Source organism: Bactrocera latifrons, unplaced genomic scaffold (assembly GCF_001853355.1).
Source record: "Bactrocera latifrons isolate USDA-ARS-PBARC rearing strain unplaced genomic scaffold, ASM185335v1 scaffold_179, whole genome shotgun sequence".
Taxonomy (NCBI): Eukaryota; Metazoa; Arthropoda; class Insecta; order Diptera; family Tephritidae; genus Bactrocera; species Bactrocera latifrons.
The window spans coordinates 304649-316246 of NW_017535285.1; the positions used below are offsets into that span (position 1 = coordinate 304649).

Sequence of the window (11598 nt, forward strand, 5' to 3'; positions counted from 1 at the left end):
GCATATTTATCAAATCAAATCAAATACATTAAGCTGGCAAGAGATAAAAGTGAAGATATGTGAATTAAATAAGAGGCTGTGAAAGGAATGCAGTGAAGTGAAATGAAAACTATTTCGTGCCGCAGTAAAGTACCATTGGTGATAGAAAATTGCAGAAAGGTAAGCARCATAATGACGATGGATAGCATCGCTATGAAAGTGGTCCAGTGGAGTTCAAAATATAGTAAAGTTAACAATTGGACAATTATAAGTACGCTTTACCATTCTACTCGTGCTGGAAAATAATTATAAATCGATACGTATGTTTGAAATATGTACGCTTCAATGAAAAAATTATTAAGTTTTAGCTGGTATGTTTGTAAAAGAATATAACAATATCGCGATATACGCCTCATAATTAGTCCATCGTCCGCAAAACCTCATTCATAAAGCAAAAACTCTACCTACCGGTCTGCGAAAAGGGATACTGCAACTGCGCATGATTAGATTTTCTGCTACCACTATCTACACCATATAAGTATGATACTGCTATTGACAGCAACTGCAAAGTAATTTGGTGTATCATAATCTTTTGAAGACAGAAATCAGTGTGCACACTGCTCCAGTTGAGTTGATTTTCAATGGATTAAGAGTAATTGGCTGTTGGTCGGAATTAATGATTGTGATGTGCGGTTTGTGGGTCAGAAATTTATACCGTCTGTTTGAATTAAAAATGCGGCAATTTAAAGTAAAAGTTTTGTGCAGCAGATATTSTTAATGGAACAAGTGAAAATCTAAATACTTACAGAAACTACAAATTCATAAAGCTCTTTATGAAATATATTTATTAAAGTTAAATCACATCAATTGCTCACTGTATGACAGTGGTGGCGTGCACAGTTAAACGAACATATTTAGCGAAAAAATAGAAAAAAGATATTATAAAAAAATTATAATTAAAACCGAAATACCAGAATTATTTTAAGCCGATGACGCTTACCTATTTGTTTTGCATAAACACCTGACAAGTTGAGCTCGACAGCTATTCAGAAGCTAGCAAACGTGTAGCAAAACGCGTTAACTGGAAATGTTATCGGGAATTTTTGTATTAAATTACATTAATTACATTTAGTAACAATAATTATAGGTACTCTCGTTTATCACTCGTTAGAATTAMGAAAGAGAAATGAAATAATAATCCGCTAGCGATTAAAAGGCATATAATCAGCGAAGCGCGTTGCATAGCATCGTTTTGGTTAGCAGCGCTGCGCATCACTGCAGCCTCACAGAGATCTCTGTTTGTAAACAGTTCAGTTTGCCATTGCCRCCGTAATTAGAGGAAATGATGTCACCAAGCTATTTTGACTTCTCGCCCATACTAAACACTCCCCTCGCCATTATATTGTGATTTTGCTATTTTTCGGCTGAGCTAAATTTTTTTTTGTGTTAAGCCAAACGTGTGTTGAAATTTTGCTGTTTTTTTTTTGTATTTTAAATTTTTTGTGTGATGAATAATAATATTTGGACACACGGCACAACAACACATACCAAATATATGAAGTTTTGAAATCAGCAGACGCCTACATGCCAACTACTGGCACATGAAGATGTGTGCATAGTGCAATGAATCTTCCACCTATGAAATATTACAAATTTAGCAGTGTGGGGAGATGATAAAGATGAAAATAATAAATGTACATTTGTACGTCAGAAGCTATTGACTGGCGCCCTCTGGGAAGATTCTATATTAGGATATAGTTTTTAATAGTAATTTACTAACTTTATTTCTCATTTATCTTCATAAGGCATATGTAATGATTGGCAGTTTTACTTAAATACATTTGTATGTTTATCAGTGTATTACAAAATTGTCCCTATTCTCCGTAGTTTAATATTGCTGATTTATGTAGGTATGTATACCAAACTATCTGTATCAAGGGTTTACATTTAACTGTGAGGCGTTTATTTTTCCATGAATAATATTACTAATTGTCTGTTTTCTAATGCAATTTACACATTTATAAATGTCACAAATCAATATTTGTCCACGGACATATTGCTGCATTTGAATATCAGTGGGTGAATGTTGTAGCATTCGAACAGTTTTAAGGCTGCACTCATTGGCACTCTTCAGTAAAACAATGCATATACCTATGTATGTATTTACACACATATGTATATATTTAGCTATGAGTGAATTTAAATATTTTTATACCCTTTTATGTTATAAAAAAATGACGTGTGAAGGTATAACCATATGTTTTTTCTTGTTTTATTTATGCTACAATGAAATTACTTAGACTTTATATTCGATTTAAATAACACATTTGGCTTTATTAATTTATTTTCAGTATTCGCTCCACATTAAAGTAAAMACAGCAGAAATTTAATACACAATATTTTTCCAATAAAAGCCTTATACTTTGCAACGCCTGAAATGGAACTGGAATCGAGTATAGCTATTCTGCAGGATTTACGTTTGCAGACATTTGATTCAATACGTTTTGCTTCGTACCGCACGGCCTCAAAATTGCGTTATATACAAAAGTCGACAAATCTACACTTGGTCGATATATGGAATGTAATTGAGGCATTCCGTGAGAATGGTTTGAATACATTGGAGCCACAAAGCGAAGTGAGCGTGGCACGATTAGAGACGCTCGTTTCATCACTCTATCATAACCTCAATAAACGTCTTCCAACGGCCCAGCAAGTTCCCGTTGATTCGAAGGCCGGCCTGTTGCTCAATTGGCTGTTAGCAGCGTATACAAGGTGAGTAAGCATACTAAGTTGTCATGTGCTTTTTTAACCAGTTATTTTTTAATTTTTTAGCGATAATTCTGGCAAAATTCGCGTTTTCTCAATCAAGGTGGCGTTGGCGACTATGTGCTCCGGAAAATTGGTGGATAAATTGAGATGTAAGTAAAAAAAAGTATATTATTTATTATTTAATTTTACAGTAAATATTATTATAGGAAACTTTTTGTGAGTCCTAGTTTGTAAATCCTCTATAATATTGTGTAATGCAAAGCGTATGTTGCCGGCAACTCTTCCAACTTGTAGTGTTACTTTATCAACATTTTGTTTGTTTTTGTTATATTATATTTTAAGTTTTTATTTCTTTTAATCAACACTAATTTTATATAATTTACTCCATATATAATAATTATTTGCATTCTACCCTTTCCAGACATTTTTTCGCAAATATCTGATGGMGCTGGTCAATTAGTACCTTGGAAATTGGGCGAATTTCTACGTGAAGTGTTGGCTTTGCCTGCGGCTGTATATGAATCTCCTACATTCCATTATAAAGACGGCTTGGAGGAGGAAATATTTCCAGCTGAGAATAAGGTCACAGTGAATGATTTCATGGCAACACTAATGTCTGAACCGGGTCCATCGTGCCTTGTTTGGTTGCCGTTGTTGCATCGTTTGGCCACTGTTGAGACAATTGTACATCCGACTATCTGTTCGGTATGTCACAAGGAGAACTTTACGGGATTTCGTTATCGTTGTCAGCGGTGCCACGCCTACCAATTATGTCAAGAGTGTTTTTGGCACGGCAAGACATCACTGAATCATCAGAATGATCACGAAGTCAAAGAATATTCGAGTTATAAATCGCCCAGTAAACAGATAGGCCATTCGTTGCGCAAGAGCTTCCGATGTGTGCCCGAGAAGACGACACAAGTGTTGCCACGATTCCCCGAACATCCCGAAAAGACTTTGAATCTCTCGCATATTGTACCGCCATCACCCCTACCATCACACAATGGTTTCACGGATCCGCCACTACTGCATGGCGGTGTGCCCGGTAACGCACATAGTGGTGGCCTGTTATATGATCGCTCCAGCACGTTAGATTCACGTGCCACGGGACGCAGTCTGGACAGTGCCACCGGTGCTAGCATGTCACGCATGGCCACCGCTTCGGCCAATGATGAGGAGCATCGTTTAATTGCACGCTATGCCGCACGTCTTGCCCAGGAAAATCGTGCTGTAAGTTGGAAACTTTTAAATCATCAATTTTTTCTTTAATAAATTTTTTTTCTTCACTTAATTGCAGCCGGTCAATGCTGGTAACGTTGACAACGCCAGTAGTATCGGTTCGGATAATTCGCGTGCGCAACGCGAACTAATCGCTCAACTGGAATCCAAAAATAAGGAGATAATGCGTGAAATAGCCAGACTTCGTCGTCAACAAGAAGTTGAGCAAATCACACCAGAAAATCCGGCACTTATAAATGAGCTACGCGCATTGCGTCAACGCAAGGGTGAACTGGAAGGTCATTTGGGCGCATTGCAGGACTCGCGTCGTCAACTAATGGAACAGTTGGAAGGACTCATGCGTATGCTAAAGAATCAGCAAACAACGTCACCTCGCTCCACACCCAATTCCAGTCCACGTTCGGGCAAATCACCACCCATGCCCGGTGGCATGGGTCCTGTAAATGCAATTGTTGGCGGTGCTAATTCAATTAATATTGCTGCAATGCATTCGCAACAAGGCCAAGCACCGGCACATTCTTTAATTGGCATGGCAGGCGCCGGTGGTGGCGGTGGCGGCGGCCGCCCAACGCAGCAACAATTGCTGCAGGCACAACAGGCTAGCGCGTTACAAGGCTCACAACAACAACAACAACAACAGTTCAATACAAGCCAACTGGAGCAATTGAATCAAATAAGCAATGAAGTGCGTTCAGCATTTACAGGCAACTCGAGCTCAAGTAAGTGCACATACAATAATGCAAACGTATTGCGTTAAGTTATTTGTTATACATATTTTAAGGATACACTTTAAAAAATTGTATGTAAAAAGTTAATAATTTTTGAGAATATGGCCTTCGCCGTCAGTGAAATCGGAAAAAATGGTCACTAGAAGAAGTTTGTAGAATTACTCAAACTTTAGATGGTTGTGACTCAAAAACCATTTCAGATACATATCTATTTAAAATTTTAGTTTGTTTTTTAAAGGTATAACCTATCGAAATAAGAAAAAATTGATTTTTTTTATTTAAAACCTCTTAAGTCCTTACTGACAAATATCAAGCCTTTGTATCTTTCAGCGACACATTTTAACAGTGTGTAATCGATTTAAGTCACTAACCAAATTTATCGAAAATATTAAATAATGGTGTCCATATGTTATTTACGCTCGTTAAGCAATGTCACTTGCCGATCGCCCAAGCTTTATTAATCAATCAATTTCTTGGAATACGACGTAAAAATGATACCGCTTTAGTAATTGCTTTTTATTTGTATGTGTTTAGTCAATATTTACATTTTATAGAAGTTCTATGTGGTTTTTCTTCAATTATGGATAAATTTATTCTCCATGCGCGCAATCTTACCCTTCAGTTTTTTATTTTTTCTTGTATGACAAACTTTGAGAAGATATTTTCATTAAATTTTGTAGAGTTGTTTTTCAAAAACACGCTACAATCTTCGAATAATATRTTCAGATCGGATTCTATAGCATATAGCTGCCATATTAACTGATCGAGCAAAATCAAGTCTTTGTATGGGAAACTTTTGCATTTCCCACGCTATCTTCATGAAATTTGGCATGGGTTATTTYCTAAGACAATTCTACAWTCTCCATGCAAATCGTTCAGATCGGATCACTATAGCACATAGCTGCTATACAAACTGACCGATCAAAATCCGTTTATGCTATAAGAAATGCACCTGTAAATCGTATTATTATTTTGATGCATAATATGGAATGTACATAATAAAACTAATATTTAGTGCTATATTCATCTTTTTAAAATCGGTCGGTAAACTAGGTTTACGAAAAAAGTGGCAGCCTCAAATAAAACATACACATTTTTCAACTTAACAGTTTTTTGCAAAATTAATAAAAAAAAATCCTGAATTGTATCTACATATATATATGCTTCATTATGCCAGTCTATGTGTTTTACGCCAGTTGTTGTTCGATTTGTCACTTTTATAGTGAACGAGGCAAGAACATATTCGCTACTTCGGTGTTCACACTCGTATGTATCAGCATCTGTACTTTAATCATTAGAAATTTTGAGTTCACTTTTTACTAAATTTTATGAATAACACACAGTACTCATTTAGTAAATGTTATACATCTTTATGTCTTATTGTCACCTTATCTGCATACATATGTCGTCTGTATGTGCGCATACGACTATCGCATTCAACCGATGGCGCCTCGCAGCCTTCATGCTTAATCCCATGGCTGAGATAAATAACGCTGCTGATAATATAACATCGGCACTTTCGAATTTGGTAAACGATTTAAATGCAGGTAAATGCCACCTACTACAGCCTCATATCCACAAATACATACATACAGGTAGAGTTCAGTACCTTCCCACTGGCATTGCACTTGTAGGCGAGCAAATGTAAACAAGTCATCATCATTAATTGATTAGCTGCGATTTCTGCTTCACCGTTATTCGGCTAATTTGTCACCTTATCAGCGCTGACAACGCAACTTTATCATACTCCGCATTTATTTGTGTCAACTTGTTAGGTCGCCAAAGCTACTCATTCAATTTGCTTCACGCTCCTATCGAATTCGCATAACTTTCCATGCTGAAGAAAAAAGAAAATATAATTTCTGCGCTTTCAGTGTTAAATCGAGTTGCATACTTTTTCAGGACCAACTGCGTTACCCACGCAACCTCGCTTTATAATGCCGCTCGGTAAGTTGTGTAGTTCGGTTTAGTAAGCTTTTGGCATAACAAAATTGGCTGTTGCTTTGTTAAGATGCCACAACATATTTATAATATTGTCTCGTATTCGAATTATGTCAATATTAAGGAAACTATAAAACTATACCTCTTTAATTCGTACAAAATCGTTGCACAGCGGTGTAAAATGATAAAAAAGAAATACTTTTTTTTCATTTAATATTTTAAAATAAATTCGTAACAGTAAGTTCATTTCTACAAGTTAGGCTTCAGTAGTGTCGGTCGGCCAGCGAGATACCCACGACAGTCGGGTCTACGTAACCGAAATTATGTCCGGCGAAGGACTGTCAACTAGGCAGCCTTCTCTAAATTATTTTGTTTTTCGCCGCTAAATTGACAACAATTAATCTACTATATTCTGGGTAATTTCCTAACCTAATACTCTTCATATCTGGCTAATCTTAAAGGGTTATATCCACTTGCTAGTTAGAAATAACGCGTTTTTTTTTTTAGAAAATTTGTTTCTGTTAATGCATTTTATTTAATAAGTAAATTAAAACTTATACATTTACAGMGTTTAATTTTAAATTCGGCAATTCATTTAAAAAAATTCCCTCAATYATTTTTCAGAAGGGTTTAAAAATCGTAATTCTTATCAAAATACTTATGTCTTCAATAATTATCTGACAATTATATCGAAGAAGATTGTGTTTATGTCGACTGGTCCAGCAGTTTCTGAGATATTTTCGAAACCGGCTCTGAAAACAGTGTTTCGAAAAAACGGGTTATCATATCTCCATTACTATTCGCTGGATCCACTTCAAATTTCTGGAAATATTTGGATATTCGATAGACATATGCATATGCAAGCAAGTTGAAACCTCTAACATACCTGACTAACCTATAATATTGGTAGTCGAAAAAGTCTTTTCGTATTTCTAATTAAACTTCAAATTTGTATCATTTCGGTCGACCACTTGATTGGTAACACTGGAGATATAAGGTGATATACGTTTGCAACGACATCTATTGACAAAATACGAAAATACTTTTTCGACTACCCAATATATGAGGGTGTTGCTATTGCATCTCTTAATATCACAATTTCTTTTCATAAAATACGTATTAATGAATAAATTAAATACAATTCTTGAAAGAAAAAGTTGTAATAAATGAGTGAGAATCTGAAACTACTACCCTCAAAAAAGCGATCCACTGTGCAACGTGTAGGAAGAATAGCTACGCATTCATACAAAAATGTATAAATTTCATCAATACTAAAGTCAGTGCATACGCAATCGTTAAAGGCAAAAAAATGAAAAAAATAATATTTAGCATATTCACCAAAACAACTTTTCCTATGCTCTCAACTTTATTTTAGACTACTTTCCTAATAGACGACGTAAAAAGCATTGCAATTGTAAAAATACAAATAACGACTTATAACTTCTTCCATTCTTTACCTAACTCCTTACCAAACTTAACTACTACATATAAACTAAATAAAAAACACACATATACAAACACACGCGCATTTAAATGTGTCCTCGCCTGCCGTTTATTGGCGTATTTATGCCAAACTTTTCCATAAACAACTTTATTTGCAAACAAAAAACAACAACATTAAATAAAAATACACAAACAAATCAACGAAAAACAGATATGCGTCACGTTGTGGGCGGTGAATCAACACCAATCGATGAAGCGTTGACTGCCGCGTTAACAACGGCGCCGAACGATAACGCTGATGTTGATGAGGAGGAGCGTCGTCTCTTTGAGAATGTCTTCCAAACCGATGAAGAGTACAAATGGTTAGACGATTGCGAACGTCGTACACGCAGTCAGCGTATTATGTGCTACAAACATTATCCCGACTTTTTAATTGACGATGAGCAAGCTGGTTTTCCGGCGCTACACGAAATCGGCGAGACTATCGATGAAATGCAACTGATAATGCATGCGTTGATTATGAAATATAGTATGAGCTTGTGAAGTGTTCCTTTGCCACTGCTAAGAACAGTTTGTTTTTTAAAGGTAAAATGTGTAGAGAATGGCCAGCTGATAGTTAGCAGTAATGAAATTTAGAAAATTGTGTTAGTTGGATTATAATATTATACCGTGTTATAAGTATGGGGAGCGACTTTATTTAGTACTATCGTTTTAGTTTTCTTAGTAAACATTTTCCGTTTATATATTTTTTCCTCCAATAATAATTATTTTATTTTTTATTTTGATTTTTATAAAGTATATATACATATGTATATAAATTTTTATATAAATGGTCAGTGTGAAGCGCTACGTCGATTAAGCATTGTTCGTCTGTCTATATACACCAAGCTAGCAGCCAGCTTCCTGCGAGATTACATTATCACTGTTAAATCACTGACCAGACACCGTGCCTGATTTTGTTTTATAGAACCAGCTAACAGCCAGCTTTCCGCAATATTACATTATCACTGTTAAACTACTGTCCCCAAGCACTGACCAGGCATTGTGCCTGCTTTCTTTTATAGAGCCAGCTAACAGCCAGATTTCCGCGGGTTTACATTATGACTGTTATATCACTGTCACACAAGCACTGACCAGGCGCCGTGGCTGCTTTTGTTTTATAGAAACCAGCTTTCCGCAAGATTACATTATCACTGTTAAACCACTGTCCCCAAGCACTGACCAGGCACTGTGACTGCTTTCTTTAATAGAGCCAGCTAACACTATCACCCAAGCACTGACCAGGCACTGCGCCTGCTTTTCTTTTATAGAGCCAGCTAACAGCCAGCTTCCCGTGAGGTTACATTACGACTGTTAAATAATAAATAATATCGTTATATATACTTTTCATCAAATAAAGTCGCATATTATTTATTGACATACATACATATGTATATTTGTACATAAAATATATAAACACTGAAATTTCGACAAATTATCGGTATGCTTTGTTGATACTTAAACCGTCGATGACGGAAAGTAATAATTTTTTTTATTGCTAATACTTTAGARAACTAGAAAAGCTATCTAGCTTTAAATTTGTTTACGACGTTTCAATATTTAATGCACTCTTTTACACTCCATTTTAAATGCGATTTTACAGACTTTGATGAATCGCAGACTTATAGCAATGAATGGAACGTTAAGGTAAAGCATTGTCAATGTAAATTAAAAACAAAAATCATAATTACTCACAATAACCAAGCCAAACAAGTGCATATATGTATATTTAACAATGTTAAAGTAAACCATGTTTAGTCCCCCCTACCATACTAGTTGCAGTCCTGTTGTTCTTCTTTCACCCATTTCTGCTCACAACTCGTAAAATAACCTAAAACATGACTTAAAGGCGTTTCAGACAGCCGTTTAATTGAGTCGATTAGCACTTTATTTCGAAATATTATTTTAATGTTTCGAAAATTATTTGGCTAAATTAACTGTCTGCCTGAATGTCCTTGCGAATTATAGAAATAATCTCAATATTCATACTCGAACTTGTTTTAAATTGTTAAACTAAGCCACAAGCATATTCATTTAAGTATTGTATTTATTGTAAATTTATGAAACGAAAAATTATCAAATTATAGTCTACGCCCTTCATTAAGTCTTCCGTATGTAGTTAACGCATTAATTGTAAATACGCTCATTAGTGTATATAAATAATATAAAAATTACTATTGTTGTATGTGTTTGTTTCCGAAAATGTTAAACCTTAATATTTATTGCTGCTTTTTCTCACTCTCTTCTAGACAAATGCGAGTAATCACTGGCAGGAACAGTTTGCCCAATGGCGTTTCCAATTTCAAAATGACTAAAAGCCAACCAAGGAATACCAAGAATATAATAATAATGACGGCGGTGGCGTTTACGTTTACATTTTTTTACTAAGATTTATTTAAACAACAATCAAGTCTTTACAACTACTTACAAAGGAGGAAAAGTTAATAAAAAAATAATAATTAAAATACTATAAAATGCCGAAATAAAATTATATATAATACATAAATGCTACATTATATTACGCGAGGGAAGTATTTATTTACTTTAAATTAACTATAAATGTGCGAACTTGAACTTGAATTTGATTTTAGTATGCTTTTTGAGTGTTATATTTCAATGTTTTTTCTCTTGTTTTGTTTAATAAACGAGTGCTAACTTAATTGCAAGTAACAACATGTACTTACTTATAACTTATAATTCTAATAATTGAGAAGTAAAAAAGCAAAAAACTAAATACTTGTATTAAATTAAGACAAGCTAAAATAAAGACTCATAAAGAAATACTACAACTGCATATGTGTATGATGAAAATAAAGTGAAAAAGCAAAAAAAGAAAAAACTAAACAAATTGATATTCTAAATTTAAAGCTTATATTAATTTTAATTAAGCAAATTTTCAATGAGTTTTAAGCGTTAAAGAATGAAAATGTGCATAGTGGACATTTTGAAAGACTAAAATAGTTGAGATTTGCCTGAAAATATTTTTTCTTTATTATTGTTGGTCGCTATTACTATACAAGTTTATATGGGAAATTGGTTTTTTTTTTTGTGCAAACAGCAAGTGTAAGTTAGTGTAAAATTGTAAGTATTTGCAACAGGAAGAAGGAAGAAAGATTTTTTGTTTATATTTTGCATAAAATGAAAAATATTTATTATAAGTTGAACCAGTGTACTAAAAATTAAATGAAATCATCAAACTATTTACTATTTCACTGTATTTAAAAAACAGTTTTTGCGCCAATTTTAAACTATTTACAAGCGTAGCTATGGCAAAGTTTTTGTTGAAAATATTATAAAATAAATAAAAAATAAATTAAAACCAAATTAAATTTCAAATTTAAACGCGCCTAAAAGTGTGCTTGTGAATTTTTGACTTTTGTATATTTGGTTGATTGTGTTAATAATACAGTGTGTAAGACAGCAAATATTTTTACTCAAAATTTGATAAAATGTTTATAAT

At 34.2% G+C, this 11598-nt stretch overlaps 1 protein-coding gene across 6 annotated transcripts; it reads left to right on the top strand.

The window, feature by feature from the left end:
* Positions 1-11400, top strand: LOC108967145 (dystrobrevin beta). 6 transcript variants are annotated; one of them, XM_018930400.1, is made up of 9 exons: positions 1-159; positions 2331-2751; positions 2812-2897; positions 3170-3978; positions 4046-4706; positions 6173-6262; positions 6618-6662; positions 8311-8684; positions 9742-9761. In XM_018930400.1, the coding sequence occupies exons 2-8, from the start codon at positions 2417-2419 to the stop codon at positions 8640-8642; spliced, it is 2358 nt and encodes a 785-aa protein (XP_018785945.1). In that variant the 5' UTR covers positions 1-159; positions 2331-2416; the 3' UTR covers positions 8643-8684; positions 9742-9761. The 6 variants fall into 6 exon arrangements, with proteins under 6 accessions (XP_018785945.1, XP_018785940.1, XP_018785944.1 ...); XM_018930395.1 differs by lacking the exons at positions 6173-6262; positions 6618-6662; positions 8311-8684 and adding an exon at positions 10388-11400 and having other exon boundaries at positions 9742-9785; XM_018930398.1 differs by lacking the exons at positions 1-159; positions 6173-6262; positions 6618-6662; positions 8311-8684 and adding exons at positions 588-604; positions 10388-11400 and having other exon boundaries at positions 9742-9785.
* Positions 11401-11598: the final 198 nt, after the last annotated feature.